At 39.8% G+C, this 17,011-nt stretch overlaps 1 protein-coding gene across 6 annotated transcripts in view; it reads left to right on the forward strand.

Moving 5' to 3' along the window:
* LOC120544766 (myosin-10) overlaps nt 1–17,011 on the forward strand; it is a 104,837-nt gene that overhangs the window by 41,603 nt on the left and 46,223 nt on the right. For all 6 annotated transcript variants that reach the window (XM_039778722.1, XM_039778919.1, XM_039778990.1 and 3 more), the window contains 14 exons: nt 507–570; nt 893–991; nt 1,500–1,643; nt 2,438–2,533; nt 3,585–3,703; nt 4,700–4,852; nt 5,449–5,622; nt 5,988–6,161; nt 12,570–12,684; nt 14,786–14,979; nt 15,288–15,409; nt 15,499–15,568; nt 16,075–16,235; nt 16,659–16,767. In XM_039778722.1, the coding sequence (XP_039634656.1) occupies nt 507–570; nt 893–991; nt 1,500–1,643; nt 2,438–2,533; nt 3,585–3,703; nt 4,700–4,852; nt 5,449–5,622; nt 5,988–6,161; nt 12,570–12,684; nt 14,786–14,979; nt 15,288–15,409; nt 15,499–15,568; nt 16,075–16,235; nt 16,659–16,767 (1,794 nt within the window). The remainder of the gene's footprint in view (nt 1–506; nt 571–892; nt 992–1,499; nt 1,644–2,437; nt 2,534–3,584; nt 3,704–4,699; nt 4,853–5,448; nt 5,623–5,987; nt 6,162–12,569; nt 12,685–14,785; nt 14,980–15,287; nt 15,410–15,498; nt 15,569–16,074; nt 16,236–16,658; nt 16,768–17,011) is intronic.

Below are 17,011 nucleotides of genomic sequence, written 5' to 3' on the forward strand. Positions count from 1 at the left end.
TGTGGTGAATTAGTCTGTCACATTTATGGGTCATTATTATCTAATAACTAATTTACTGTGTTGCCTCATAAAAGGACCCTCGTAAAACTTTTTTTCAGAAACAGACCTGTCATGTTCTGTACGGCTCAGGTCCTGTATCCAAAAATACTTAAAGTAAAATTTACTTGTGCTAATTTGAGTCCAGTGTGTCAAAATTAAGTTATGTTGTAAACATAACTAACATTATTTTGTAATTTTATTTAGTTTTTTAAAATATTGCTTTGTACTGTATAACATATGGTATAATGTATTTAGTATAATTTATTCTGTAGATGATCTGTATTCAGTGTTCATGTTTATGGAGGATTCATCCTGACTCTTATTATGGTTCTATAAACAATTTATCAGATGCTCCTCACCATGAGGCCTCACCATGTGTTACAGCAGAGTCATTATGTTAGCGATTGATTTCTGTATATCTCGTCTTGTGCACTTCCTGAGCATTTATCTTATGTTCATCTCTGCAGGGGAAATTCATCCGGATCAACTTTGATGTCATAGGATACATTGTTGGAGCCAATATTGAAACCTGTATCCTGTTATGAAACGATTGACTAGAACAGAGTAGCATTCTGCATATTATCACTAACTGTAGATGAGATATTTACAAAGAGGCTAGCCAGGGTTATTTATTGGAAGCACACACACAAATTAATCATTTTTATCATGGACTGCTTTAGAATTTGTTGGCAATTGAAACAAAAGATTATTTTTGAAATAAAAATGATCTCTAAAACAATTTGTCCTTGTACACTAGGAAGTATCTTGCGTACATAAAAACTGAAGTTTTAAGTTTTGATTCTATATCAAAATGACCCACCAAAAAGATTTTTCTTTGACCATTCTGTGTCAGACTTACTGGAGAAATCCAGAGCTATTCGTCAAGCCAAAGATGAGCGCACCTTTCACATTTTCTACCAGCTGCTGGCTGGAGCTGGAGAGCACCTCAAATGTAAGTAGACTAAGCTTTTACACTACCAGGGTATTTCTTATCCTCTGAGACTGCGGACCTCCTCAGACAAAGCTTGGAAAAAAGCACCCCCTTAACTTAACTTGACTTCAGACTACACCAAATACATAAAAAAAATGTCTGTCCAAAGGCTTTTATGAGTTTTCTGACGGGAAAAACAGTAAAATTACCCCAAACTACTGTATCTCTGAGCTATGTCTTTAACCAGATCACACACATTTAGGCTATATTTTTTCACTTTCATTCCCTGAGCATCCCCTGAAATGGTTTGGAGTCCCCCAGGGGAGGCTCACCTCCCACTTTGAAAACCTATGCTCTAGATCATAGCTGATTTTGTCAGCTTAACTAGGTAAAAAATAAGTTTTGTTAGGCAACAGTATAAACTGTAACATTACATATTTCATTTTCAGTTCATATTCTTACGAGGAGTTGCCAACAATTCCACTAAAACCCGGTCCACAAAAAAAAAAAAAAACATTTCTCTCCACAGCGGACCTGCTTTTGGAAGGATTCAACAGCTACCGTTTCCTCTCTAACGGTAACATCCCAATCCCGGGTCAGCAGGACAAAGACAACTTCCAGGAGACCATGGAGGCCATGCACATCATGAGCTTTGGCCATGAGGAGATTCTGGGTATGTTAATCATAACCGCAAAATAAAACCTACATAAACATAATACGTTTATCAAGGAGGTTGCTTTCACTTCACAAGGATATTGCCCTGATTTTATGGTTTTAGAAATTGAAATCTCAGTGAAACATTACATTCAGTAACGTGACATCTCTGAGTTAACAGCAGTGTGTCTTTTCAAAAGGGATTTGATCAAAATCGGGCATGACTTAGTAAAACGGAACATATGGAGCTGTAGAGGACTGTTGGCCTCCACACGAGAGACAGGGGAGAAATTAATATATTAGACCCCAACCATCCTCTTTTGGAAATGTAAATACAATACAACCCACAAGTCAACAGTCAAGGATGGTTTTATATGATGGGTGGGGTTAGCTAGTAGCGCCAAATCACATTGAATTGGATGAATGTATGCATGAATTTATCCACTTATGAGTGCAGCATGAGTCTTCAAAATGTCTTAATATTTTGCAGGAAGATAAAAGAGAGGGACTTTGATATTAAAATATTCAAATTATTGTTGCACATTTTTTATTATGTAACATGGGGACACAGGATTTTAACTTAGAAAATGTATTTTGTATTTCTCTAGGTGTTAAACATTTGTTAGAAAGTACTAATTCTGTTTCTTTTAATTGATAATCTCCAATGAGTTTAAGATTTTATCATGGTCCCCTCTTAATACACATGATCATGAAACCAACCTGTTTTTGTCAGTTTCACTGCTTAAACACATGCATGTAATGCCAAAGTGATGTCTTAATATTGTTTTTTTCTCTCTCTCTTTATATCTGTAGCCATGTTGAAGGTGGTGTCTTCAGTTCTTCAGTTTGGTAACATTAACTTTAAGAAGGAGAGGAACTCTGACCAAGCTTCTATGCCTGATAATACTGGTAGGTATACACACACACACACACACACACAGACACACACACACACACACACACACACACACACACACACACCTGTATCTCGAGAGCAGCGATCTTCTGCATGAGTTCAGCCATGGCAGCCATGCTGTCTGCTTCCCTCAGTCTCACCGCCATCACCTCCTCTGTACTCTACATGCATGAGGGGAGAGAGAAGATTTCTTGCTTAAGCTTATCACACACACACACACACACACACACTGCAATCTTTTTACATCTGCTTCATAACCTTATAGCTTGGAGCGCACAGGTCAAGACATTATTCTCCTCCTTTTCCTCTCCCCATATATACTTCAACTCCTCTCCTCCCCTCCTCCTCACACTGCATATTTGGCTCACACTGCGTCCTCATCCACAGAACAGAGGAACTGGTGATTTATGTCCTTTCTCTCCCTGAGCCTTGTCAACCTGCCATTAAGCCACATTATTATGAGGATTTACTCCTGAAGGAAATGGGGCACAGTCTCCCAGTTCCTCCACATGTGGCACTGCATATTTGGCAATTAAATGAGGGAGACAGGGTCTAATGCCAGTGATGCAGCTCGGCCAGATATTCCCAAATGCGACAAGCAGAATCCAGGACTGAAGCAGATGTTTTTTTTTTAGTAGTGAGACTTGGCTGATTGAGACCAAATTCTGCTTTTTCTAATTTTCCACAATCTCCAGTCATGTAAAATAGGATATTTTCCCTGTTTCACTTCATAAGAAAACAACTTTGAAAGATTTGTGATAAATATAATCAGTAATAGGCAAATATGCAAATTCAGTTTTCTATGGTTTATTAGAGAGCTTTGTAATAATTGATTGATTGAATTATCTAATTGTCAAAATAATTCTAGGAAAGATCCTCATCTCTATTTAATCACACATTTTTTTTAATAATAATTTCTCCAATCAATGTATTCATAAACATACAGTACATGTATATACTGTATAATTTTTTTGTGGCCTCCTTTTATTCTCATTTAAATAAACTTTTTTTCCCTATTGTGTTTTTTCCATCTCTGTTTCCCAGCTGCTCAGAAGCTGTGTCATCTACTGGGTTTGAATGTAATGGAGTTCACCAGAGCCATCCTGTCCCCAAGAATCAAAGTGGGAAGAGACTACGTCCAGAAAGCACAGACTAAAGAGCAGGTCAGTTAGTTATCACCATGTATATCCTCTTTTGTTGCTAGCTAAGATCCTTAATAACACAAATTGTGATCTATCATATAGTAATGCAAATGCAGTTGGTCTTTTTTAGTGCTAGGTTAATTTCATTGTGGAGTAATAGAGTTGCGTAGTTGGAGCAGTTATATTTCTGGCATCCAGGGCTCCAGTAGTAAGAGTCTGTTCTGTTTTCAGCTTTGCAGCTTTGCATTTGGCATATACTCCCTCATTTAAAACTTCAGTACAAGTTAACAGCAAGCAACTGCGTTAGAAAATACATTGTTCTTTCATTTCATTTTTTTTAGAAAACTGGTATCACAATCTGCATTTTAAATTAATTAACTTCTGGGTCAGTTTTGGTTTAAAATCTGTATTTATGGCGTGTTGTTTTGTTCCCACTTGCAACAATACATTTTTTTGGATTCTTTATAGCTCAGTTTCGAGTCTCTGACTGGCTTCTTCTCCAGACAATAGCGGCTGAGCTCCATGGGGATCATTGTATTAAGAGCTATCAGTAATACATACTCTAAAGTTGAAATAATAAAAAAAAACTGATGGCCATAGCATTGATGATGTGCTGTCAAAAACCAATATCTTGCCTTGTTTCACATTGTACTGGGCACAAGGGAAGGTTAGTTTTACCTTCTGTGAAAACACTCCAAAGTATGTCTCCTGTTTATGAATCATTGATTTAAAGTGCAGTATTCTTGTAGGCTCCTGATCATTATGGCTACAACTCTTTTGCCTCAACTGTTTTAGATATTAATACAAGTCTGACTCAGAAAACATGTGGAACATTAACGGTATATAGTCTTGCCAAAATGTGTGTCCATTTGTCCATTGAAGACCTGGAACCATTTCTGAATTATACTGACTCAAGCTCCGACCTGCCTGTGCTTGCTCTCTGCCATGTCAGCTCTCTATTTCCTTATGTTGTCTCACCATTCTTTTCCCTCTCCCCTCTTCTCTGTCTCCTGCCAGGCTGACTTTGCTGTCGAGGCCTTGGCCAAAGCGACATATGAGCGTCTGTTCCGCTGGCTGGTCCATCGCATTAACAAAGCTCTGGACAGAACCAAACGGCAGGGTGCCTCCTTCATCGGCATCCTGGACATTGCGGGTTTTGAAATTTTCCAGGTTTGGATTAAAATCTTTTCAATCTTTTAAAGCTTTAGTGTGCAACTTTTTGAAATTAATGAACGTCCGTTACATTCAAGCCTTTAACAAATGAGTTGCTACAAAGCTAATAAGACAGCTTCACACAACTCTCTTTGTATTTCTCAGTATGGCTATGTTCACAAGATTGTGTCATCCGGATACTTTCCTGCGCGGAAGCTTGAGTGAAAAGAATTACTTCTTCTGAGGAGTCAGTCATGTTTTTTTTTTAATCCTCCGTGTCCTCCTTGGCTACTAGCAACTGTGTGGAGGAGGGGTGGGGGTGTGTGCACGATCACGTAAGGCTTTTATCATGTGGACGCGCCGACAGTTTTGTTGTCATTACTTTGAATTCCTCATGGGGATGACAGAAAATACGCACTATAGCTTTAATCTTTAAAGAAGACAATTTGTCCAGTTATGGCTAGATGAAATGTTCTGGTTTTGTACAGTTGATGAAAATGTTTGTTTTTGTTGCTGTTGTTGTCTTATAAGCTATCTACATTTGAGGTTTTGAGTTATCTACACACATTTTTAGTAAAAGTATTGTTCTTCCTTGTATTTCTCCCCAACTGCAGTTGAACTCATTTGAGCAGATGTGTATCAACTACACCAATGAGAAGCTGCAGCAGCTCTTCAACCACACCATGTTCATCCTGGAGCAGGAGGAGTACCAGAGGGAGGGCATCGAGTGGAGCTTCATCGACTTCGGCCTCGACCTGCAGCCCTGCATCGACCTCATTGAGAGGCCGGTCAGTGTGAATGATTAGATAGTATCAATGAGATGAATGTTACGTTTAAAACAAAATACTACTTAAACTCTTATTTTGTACTTATTCTTGAATTATTCAGCTATGCTGACAAACGATGCAGCAACTAAATAATAATATTCACTCAACATTTCTTTTAAACCACGTGCTACATGTTTTGCCTAAATTGGAAAGGAAAAGTTACTCATGCCTTTACTCGCTTACTTATATCTGCATTGAGAAAAAGTTGTTGTTAGGGCATCCTGGTGGCCTAGTATAGGGGTTTAAGATGCAAACCACAACGCTAATATAATACAGTTCACTCCCTCTGAAGTCTTTAGTTCTGTCCTGTGTTGATATTCCTTCAGGCAAACCCTCCAGGAGTGTTGGCTCTTCTGGATGAAGAGTGCTGGTTCCCCAAGGCCACGGACAAGACCTTCGTAGACAAGCTGATCCAGGAGCAGGGCACACACACTAAGTTCCAGAAGCCCCGCCAGCTCAAAGATAAGGCCGACTTCTGCATCATCCACTACGCTGGCAAGGTACGCTCGTTTTTAACTTTTAAAAAATCACACTCAGCAGGTGTCTGTCTCTGCTTAAATACACGGTTGATGTGTGTTTCTTTTCACACTGTAACTCCACTCCTGGAGGGTTTTCAACAACAACAAAAATAATAATAATAATAATAATAATAATAATGGGGTTTTCATTGAAAATGACTTGCTTGCTAAGGATAAAACTTTCATTTTATGGAGCTTGTTTTTAGAACATAGGTCAGGCTCTCTTCTAAAACGCACTCACCAAGACAGACATAAGAAAAAGGTAATTATATTGGTAGTCATAGCTGTTACATCTGATACCTAGGCCTGTCACGATAACAAATTTTGCTGGACAATAAATTGTCCCAGAAATGATTGCGATAAACGATAATATTGTCATCGAGAGACCATTTGCATCTAATATAATGATAATGTCCAAATAATAGGCCTAATACTAATAATACTACTACTACTACTACTACTACTACTACTACTACTACTACTACAGGTACACCTTTTCAAAGATCAATACACTTTTATTTCTAAAGAATATTTAACACTGGAACTGGAAGACATTTTAAATATCCACAATATGTCTTTGATCTCCTTTGGTATGTCGTCTTTCACGCTGATGTAGGCTACAGTTGTGGAATTGCCGTTTGTGACACGTAAGTTCTCAGACTAGAGACTCTGTACTACATTTTACAATTATTTAACACTAAATATTACATTTAAATAATATATAATAAAAAAATAAAATCTAAATGTATGGCTAGCTGCCACGTGGCGAGTAAATGTACCAAAATAGTTCTGTTTTTCAGCCTTCATTTTGGCGAAGGTGCGGCTTCTACTCCTCTGCAGGTCGGAGCTTCGTGGGGGCGGGCCGACACACAGACACACACACACACACACACACACACACTTTCCACACTCCGTGTCCGCGGACAGCTGTAGGCTTGTACCGTTAATGTTCGGTGCATTGTCGGACACATGGAGCCACTTTCCTGAAACCGCTTGCGAGACTGAAGAGTCCACAGCGGCGTGTATGTCCGAGCCCGTCTCCACAGTCTCCACCTGCAGGTTGTCAGCTGTGTGGTTTGGAATGAAACGGAGAAAACGGGACGCCGAGTAACACGGTGGATATCGCTCATATACTTTCTTTTTTTGACGGCGCCTTAACTGCAAAGTGCTGCAGGAAACCCTGCTCCAACTCTCTCGCTCTCTCCGCCTGGAGTAGCCTACCGCCCACACAAAGACCATGCGCCTGACAAGAGGGTTCACTCCTCGTTACGCTAAGGAACCGAGAGTGGTCCTCCAGTCTCTTTGGTAGAGAGAGAGAGGGAGAAACGAGGAAAATAAACAAGCATGCAAACGGAAATTATCGCGGCCGGAAAAATTATCGAGCTCATTTTTTCTTATTCAATTCAATTCAATTCAATTCAATTTTATTTATAGTATCAAATCATAACATAAGTTATCTCGAGACACTTTACAGATAGAGTAGGTCTAGACCACACTCTATATTTTACAAAGACCCAACAATTCCAACAATTCCAGTAATTCCCTCAAGAGCAACCAGTGCGACAGTGGCGAGGAAAAACTCCCTCTTGGGAAGAAACCTCGGACAGACCCAGGCTCTTGGTAGGCGGTGTCTGACGAGCCGGTTGGGGGTGTGATGAACAGTGGCGATAGTAGTCACATTAATAATGGAACAGTGACTGGATGTAGCGGGAAGCTGCAGGGTTCAGCAGGATGCAGCATGACATTGCAGGGCATCGCTGAGCTCAGCAGGGAGTGCAGCAGGACCACGGCGACAGCTGCAACCAGGGTCTTGGTACCAACGTTCTCCAAGGAAATACGCTGGGGGAAAAAAAAGCATAAGGACTCCGGGGAGTAAACTCCCCAGAAGCTAGGATTAGTAACAAGCATTTCTGGGACGGGCTGCACACAAATAGTAATAGTAATAGTAACAGTAATAGAAACAGTAATAGAAAGGGAGAAGAGAGAGCAGCTCAGTGTGTCAAAGGAAGGAAGTCCCCCGGCAGTCTAGGACTATAACAGCGTAACTATAACAGGTAACTAAGAGAGACAGGTCATAAGGAGAGGTAGCTTTTTCGGGCTTAGAACTCTCCCCCTGCCGGATCTGGCTTGGCTGGCCTGCCTCCCTCTACTTTGTTATGTATTATTAATCTAACAATTATGAAGAGAAGCAGTTGGGCCAGTTAGGTGAACACTGCAACTCCTCACTCCCTAACTATAAGCTTTATCAAATAGGAAGAGTTTTAAGTTCATTCTTGAATGAGGTGACAGTTTCTGCCCCCGAACCCAGATCGGAGCTGGTTCCATAGGAGAGGAGCCTGATAACTGAAGGCTCTAGCTCCCATTCTACTTTTAGAGACTCTAGGTACCACCAGTAACTCTGCATTCTGGGAGCGCAGTGCTCTAGTAGGACAATAGGGTATTAGGAGCTCTTCTAGATATGATGGTGCTAGACCATTTAGAGCTTTGTAGGTCAAGAGAAGGACTTTAAACTCAATCCTGGATTCAACAGGAAGCCAATGCAGAGAAGCCAATACAGGAGAAATATGATCTCTTTTCTTAGTTCTTGTGAGAACACGCTGCAGCATTCTGGATCAGCTGGAGAGTCTTAAGAGACTTATTTGAGCAACCTGACAGTAGGGAATTACAATAGTCCAGCCTGGAAGTAACAAATGCATGGACTAGTTTTTCAGCGTCGTTTTGAGACAGGATATTCCTAATTTTGGCAATGTTACGAAGATGAAAAAAGGCTGTTCTTGAGGTTTGTTTTAGATTGGCATTAAAGGATATATCCTGATCAAAGATAACTCCTAAATTTCTAACAGTGGTGCTGGAGGCCGGGGCAACACCATCCAGAGTAGCTATATCTCTAGATAATGAAGTTCGAGGTGTTTAGGGCCCAGCACAATAACTTCAGTTTTGTTAGGGTTTAACATCAGAAAATTATAGGTCATCCAGGATTTTATATCCTTAATGCACTCTTGAAATTTTGCTAGCTGACTGGTTTCGTCTGGTTTGATTGACAAGTATAATTGGGTGTCATCCGCATAACAGTGAAAGTTAATTGAGTGTTTTCTAATAATATTGCCTAGAGGAAGCATATATAAGGAGAATAGAATTGGTCCAAGCACTGAGCCTTGAGGAACCCCATGGCTAACTTTAGCGTACTTGGAGGATTTATCATTAACATTCACAAATTGAGATCGATCAGAGAAATAGGACCTAAACCAACTCAGAGCAATTCCTTTAATGCCAACCAAGTGTTCCAATCTCTGTAACAGGATTGAATGGTCAATTGTGTCAAATGCAGCACTAAGATCTAGTAAAACAAGAATGGAGACAAGACCTTTGTCTGCAGCAGTTAAAAGGTCGTTAGTAATTTTCACCAGTGCCGTCTCTGTGCTATGATTCTTTCTAAATCCTGATTGAAAGTCATCAAATAAACTGTTGCTATGTAGAAAATCACATAACTGATTAGCAACCACCTTCTCAAGGATCTTGGATAGAAAAGGAAGGTTAGATATAGGTCTAAAGTTTGCTAAGACCTCAGGATCCAGGGTGGGGTTTTTTCAGAAGAGGTTTTATCACAGCTACTTTAAATGACTGTGGTACATAACCTGTTAATAGAGACATATTGATCATATCTAGTAATGAGGTGTTAACCACAGGTAATGCTTCTTTGAGTAGTCTCGTTGGATGGGGTCCAAGAGACAGGTAGATGGCTTAGCTGAGGATATCTTTAACAATAATTGTTGAAGATCTATAGGATAAAAGCAGTCTAAGTATATGTCGAGACTAGTCTTTATTCTTACTACTTCCTGCGCGTTTAAAGGTGAACCGTTAGAAGTTGAGTGTGTAAAAGGTGATGAATTTTATCTCTAATTGTTGTAATTTTATCATTGAAGAAGCTCATGAAGTCATCACTACTCAGAGCTAGAGGAATAGATGGCTCAGTAGAGCTGTGGCTATCTGTCAGCCTGGCGACAGTGCTGAAAAGAAACCTTGGGTTGTTCTTGTTTTCTTCTATTAGTGATGAGTAATAGTCTGATCTGGCCTTTCTTAGGGCCTTCCTATAGGTTTTGAGACTTTCTTGCCAATCCAAACGCGAGATTCTTCCACCTTGGTGGAACGCCACTTACATTTCGAGGTTTTGCGAGATTTGTTTTAATTTGCGATGTTGGGAGTTATACCAAGGTGCTAGTTTCCTTTGCTTCATCATCTTCTTTTTCAGGGGAGCGACGGAGTCTAAGGTCGTCCGTGGGCATGTCGTAACACCGTCTACAAATGCATCAATTTGAGAGGGACTGAGGTTAACATACAGGTCCTCTGTTATGTTAAGGCATGACATAGAGTCGAATGCTGTTGGAATATCTTCTTTAAATTTAGCTATAGCACTGTCAGATAAGCATCTGGTGTAGGAGCTTTATCTAATTTAATATAATCAGGTAGTAAGAATTCGAAAGTGATTAAAGAATGATCTGATAATACCGAATTCGCGAAAATATTATTAAATCCTCAATTTCAATACCATATGCCAGCACAAGGTCGAGGGTGTGGTTAAAACAGTCGCGTCCCTTGTGCACACTCTGACTGAAACCGATTGAATCCAGTAATGAGTTGAAAGCAGTACTAAGGCTGTCATTGTCAACGTCCACATGGATATTAAAATCACCTACAAGAAGTACTTGGTCTGATTTAAGGACTAAACATGATAAAAACTCTGAGAATTCAGATAAAAATTCAAGAATACGGACCTGGAGCCCTGTAAATAAAACACGAATATAATTGGCTGTAATGTTTTCCATTTTGGATGTTGAAGATTAAGAACAAGACTTTCAAATGAGTTATAATGTAATTTAGGTTTAGGAGTAATTAGCAGGCTTGCATCAAAGATGGCTGCAACTCCCCCTCCTCGGCCTGAGCCTCTAGGAATTTGAGTATTAATATGGCTGGGAGGAGTGGCTTCATTTAGACTAACATAGTCTTCATGGCCCAGCCAGGTTTCAGTAAGACAAAATAAATCAATTTTATTGTCTGATATCAACTCGTTTACCAGTACTGCTTTAGAAGACAGAGATCTAATATTTAATAGTCCACATCTAATTTTCCTATTTTGTTCTATTGCAGTAGTTTTAATTCCAATTAGGTTGTTAAGTATAGCACATCTTTTGTTTACCTTTGATTTAACCGATCTGAGCCGGGGGACAGACACCGTGCTTATTAGACTATGAGTGGGCGACTGCTCCAACGGAAGCACAGAGGGGCGCGTAGCACTGCACCTCTGATTACTAATATCAAACTTGGGTTGTCATGGTTTATCATGCGATAACTCGATTTATTGACTATCGCGACAGGCCTACTGATACCACTAAACCATCATACTAATGTTGCATTGCTTCTGTACAAACTTTCAGTTGCTTTAAATTAGCTTACATTTCTAAGGTACTTCAACACATGGACAGTGGATTTGGATGTTGTGAGTGGTGTTTTGCAATAGAACTCAGTCTTGCAGGGAGACCTGCTAAGTAGCAAATCTGTTTACCATTATGTGGACTGTGTTGTTTTACACCTTAAAAACTCTGTGATTTAATTGATATTTGAGAGTTAAAAGAAATCTTATCTTGACATATATTGGCCAATATTCTTCTCATTTTTTTTTTCACAGAATTACCTAACATAAACAAACTTCTTTTTGGTAATGATTTTCATAAAATTCCTTAATTCTTTTTATTTATTTATTTTTTTGAAGAATGTGTGACCAGTTGAAAGAACTAATGTTTACTGAAGAATTTAATCCTCACTTCATCCAAATCCTTAAACCTACTGTAGGTGCGGATAATCACTATTATTGTCTCTCTCCCCATTAACATATAATTACAAAATGTTCATATTGAGAAATTTTATTTACAGCTCTCATGTGTAAATAAGTAATAAATTACATTTTACCAAAATCTGTCAATGTCGTCACGGAACGGCTCCGGAACAGTGGCGGAGTCATTAGGTTTCCATTAAAGTCGATTTGTGTATTTCCACTGACTGCAGAACGGCTGCGTTCCGACTCCGGCACAGCTCCAGCAATCCGCAGCCCTCCGGAGCAGATACGCAGAGCTTCTATTTTTGCCGGACGCTGGAGAGCTCCGCAACAGTTCAGCACACGGCACATAGTGCGGGACAGGAAGTCGAGCACAGAAACAAAATAAACATCCGGTTAATTTTCAAAATAAAATACACCGTGCTCACGGCGGATCATACTTCCCTGCACTACACCTTGAAAACACAGCACAGAGTTGTTTCCCCTCTACTCTTCTGGATGGAAACTAACTGTTGGAGTTAGTTTTGTCCATATAGCTGAGTTGTTCTTGATTATTACAGGTGGACTATAAGGCAGATGAGTGGCTAATGAAGAACATGGACCCCCTGAATGACAATGTGGCCACACTTCTGCATCAGTCAACTGACAAATTTGTTGGTGAACTTTGGAAAGATGGTAAGCTGCCACCTTCTTATCTTTAAACATTTGAAATGGTACTAGATACTAGAAGGACTCAGTTTTAGTAACTCATCATTTTAGCTTCATTATCGATGTACTTGTTTGCTTATTTAGTTAACAAGCACGTCGATATGTCTCTCACTCAAGCCTACTAACAACAGCTGTCTGCCTTGTTGACCCAGGCCTATACATTTATGATTTCTAAGAATACATTTAACATCGCCCTCCCCTGCCTGTCCTTTTCTCTGTGTTGTAGAGATTCAGACCATTCAAAGGGCTTCATTCTATGACAATGTCACTAGTCTGGATGAGCCGGCAGGTGAATGACTGGGTCGTGCTGTAGCAGACCTGGGCCAAAATAATAATGAAAGAGTTTTGGCTTGTGAAACCAAGCTGCTCAAGGTGCTTGATAGGCTAAATGTAAGCACTTTCCAAACAGGTTAACTTCTTGAAAGTGTACTGGTATATTTTTGCCCAGATCTGGCTGTATGTTTCATGCTTGAGCCGGTGCTGTCTTTCATAGCTACAATGGCTCCCATTTGCTTCCAGGCTGCATGGCTCCTTTGTCTCAGCCAAAAGCTTTAGTGCCAAATTCCTTAATAAGCTAAAGTAGAATATAGTCAAGTGCTCCCTCTAGTCAAACTAGTGTGCTTTAATTTGTGTCAATAGCCCTGAAGCAAGCGTTAAGGATCTAGTGCAGCTTTTTGGAGTCTTCATAGCCTTTTTCTCTTTTTTTCCCCCCTCTGTGATGTGATACATCCATGAGCAAAAGGATTAGTAGCTTGACTGAAGAGAATTTTATAACATTAATTTCCTGCCTTCCTCCTTTCTCGATAGGGTCACAGTAGCTGGGAATTGAAAGCAGATGTTAGTATTTGTTTTGGCTCAGAGGTCAGTGTAAAGGCTCCAGACGGGCCATACATCATCACCCCAGTTTAAACTCGAGCACCCTGTGACTCGCCACATATTTGCAACTCTAATTTAGTCAGCTGGACATTAATCAGTGTTAAAAATGACTCGTGCTATGTCATTACGTTTTTTTTTTTAGAATAAGTTTACTGACATTACTGTCAGATTCTAAAAAGATTTACTATTCAGTGGATAATTCTGGTGATATTCTATATTCTTCTAATCGTTAGGAATTCCCATGAAAAGACCAAAACCAGCAGTGAATTGAACAATAATTGCCTGATTTATCTTATTCATTTGCACCATAGAGCTCCATTGTTGTCTAAAAAACTATTAAAAACACATTAATGAGACTTACGGTTGCACTGACTGACATGTTCCTTTATTGCCATTAACAAAGGCACTGTAGTTTATTTTCCATCACTTCCATCACTTAGAATTCGCCACGTTACAGAGCCAGAAAAGACTTTACGGTCGGCCCGCACATTCTCATGACTGCTCAACAGTTTGCGTGATGGCCCGCACATTCTCACATCAAGTTAATTTTTTATACATCACAAAGTGTCCGTGAAAACCAGTGTACGCAAGCTTTTCGTGCGTACGCAACGTTTATACATGAGGAACCTGATCTTCATGGGTAAAATTGCAGGAGTGCTCCTTTAATATAGGTCATGAACAGTTGTATTGTAATATTTTTTGCATCCAGTATTTGCAACCCCTTAAATGTTAACATGTTAATAGATGATTTTTACTGGCAATAGGTTGATGCAGGTTTTGTGTCATAAGCAGTAAAATGTAGAAACACTTTCATGTATCTGCCATCAAGCATCTTATGGCATCCAAAGGACCAGAGAAGAACATTTTAGATCTTGCAATTTTGTTTATGCTTAGTGAGTGAATCATATAAAAATGGCGCTTCTCTCCAAGGTAACAGTACATATAGAGCCCTGTATGTACAGATCCTTAGGAATAGATAGGCTACGCGCTCCATTTCTATCTGCAGAAGATAGTGGTAGTTCTAGTCTTTGAATGCTACTTTGTTAGACTGCCGTTGTTTGACTGTAGTGTGTAATGTTTTTTTCGTCCATCCGCACTGTAGCTACATTATGTCACTGTGTGGCTGCTGCTGTATTTTCTCTGCCCCATGAAGTCTTCTCGCTCTTACCAGTTCTCCCCATCTCCTCACCAGTTGACCGTATCGTTGGCCTGGACCAGGTGGCAGGGATGAACGAGACAGCCTTTGGCGCCACCTACAAAACAAAAAAGGGCATGTTTCGTACTGTTGGACAGCTCTACAAGGAGTCGCTTACCAAGCTCATGGCCACACTAAGGAACACCAACCCCAACTTTGTCCGATGCATCATTCCCAACCATGAAAAAAGAGTAAATAAAGAATCTAATCTTAATGTATTAGAAGCTGCGTGTCGAGCAGTGGAAAGGGGACCTATAACTCTTTTTATTATATTATGATTGATTATCCCTGTCGCATGTTATATCTACTGTCACTTGATTCTCCCAGTATATATTGTTCTTTGAAATGAAATCCACTAATGCTAACCTGTAGACCAAAAAAAAAAGAAAAGAAAATAAATTTCAGACTTTCAGAGTTTTTGCCGTAATTGTACGATAGAAATCTAGAAGTATAAAAATACTTGTTTCCGGTCTTAATGGTATATTTGTTTCTTATTTAGGCTGGTAAACTGGAGCCTCATCTGGTTCTGGACCAGCTAAGGTGTAATGGAGTCCTAGAGGGGATTCGCATCTGCAGACAGGGCTTCCCCAACCGCATCGTCTTCCAGGAGTTCAGACAGAGGTGACAAACCCCAAAGAAACCCTTTGAGCTCTGTAACTTCTTTTTACACAGAGGAAAAGTTTATATTAATGTTCTTTTTTTGTTCACAGATATGAGATCCTGACACCTAACGCTATCCCCAAGGGATTCATGGATGGGAAACAAGCCTGTGAGAGAATGGTAGTGCTTTTTTTGTTGTTGCTATATTTCTGTTTTAAAACTGCTTCCCTTAAAACGATAACACGCTGCATTCTGCTGAGCTACTGCATTTTTGGAACTGCCTATAAGCCTTTTTCAACCAAAAAGTTCTAGGAATTTGGGCAACCAGAGGAACTAACCTCAGAAACCAAACTAAACTGGATAAAGAAGGAAAGGAAACTGGCATGTCTTCACAGTGATCTACAGAGTGTTTGATGGTTATTTATATCTGCCTGAATATGTGACCGTCATAAAAATCTGAATATTAAGTTTTATTACTATAATTTAATTGCTTTGTTCTCTCTACCCCAGCTCGCTCTTATTCACACTCTAGCTCGCTAAACTGCAGCAAAATGCAGGTTTAGCTCCTTAGTTCCTCTAAGGGTTCTTGGTCCCCTGGGAAAGTTCCTGCGGTGGAAACACCCTTACACAAATACTTGCTTGATTGCAATATGAAAACTTAATAACTGTTTATGTGCCCTTTATAGATCCAAGCCCTGGAGTTGGACCCCAACCTGTTCCGTATTGGTCAAAGTAAGATCTTCTTCAGAACTGGTGTTCTGGCTCACCTGGAAGAGGAGAGGGATCTGAAGATCACTGACATCATCATCTACTTCCAGTCTGTTTGCCGTGGATACTTGGCACGCAAGTAAGTTTCAGATTTCTTTTAATTCAAATTCCCTACATATGAACATATATCTGCGTTTGGATACCCAAGATGCATTTAAGTACAGTGATCCAATTGCTCAAAACCCGAGAGGTGGTCTGAGACACAAAGCATTCAGATGTTTTAATGTTTAAGTGTTAATGCATCTGTCATGTCAAGTCACATATGTATGCTCCTCTCAGTAGTTCCCATAAAATAAAAAAAATCACAAGTACTGAAGTGCCTGTCGTGATTAACATTTAAGCAGCATGATAAGGAAAAGTGTTTGTACGTCTGGTGCATTTATAGCGCATCTGTACACTTGCAGCCCAACCTTGGTCTTCAAAAAAAACTGAACACTTTAAAAACCCTGCTATACCCAAACATTAATTTGCCGCCTGTTATTGTACGATTTTATTCCCTTAGAGCCTTTGCTAAGAAGCAGCAGCAGTTGAGTGCCCTAAAGGTCCTCCAGAGGAACTGTGCTGCCTATTTGAAGCTGCGACACTGGCAGTGGTGGAGGCTCTTCACCAAGGTGAGAACTCTGACAGCTACGTATTCCAACAAAGTAGTTCATGTGCTACGCAGATGATACACAGCTCTATATCTCTGCTTCACCTGACGATCTGAGCATTTTCTGGAATTAGTAATTGGATGCCTGACAAATGTCTTCAGTAAGGACTAAGGACTAAACAGACAATAGAGAATACAAAAAATCAATCCTTTAGACTTCATCAGAGTTTGCTCAGTTGCCAAATGTCTACCAAATGTAGATGTTC

This window comes from Perca fluviatilis, chromosome 1 (assembly GCF_010015445.1).
Source record: "Perca fluviatilis chromosome 1, GENO_Pfluv_1.0, whole genome shotgun sequence".
NCBI classification, from domain to species: domain Eukaryota; kingdom Metazoa; phylum Chordata; class Actinopteri; order Perciformes; family Percidae; genus Perca; species Perca fluviatilis.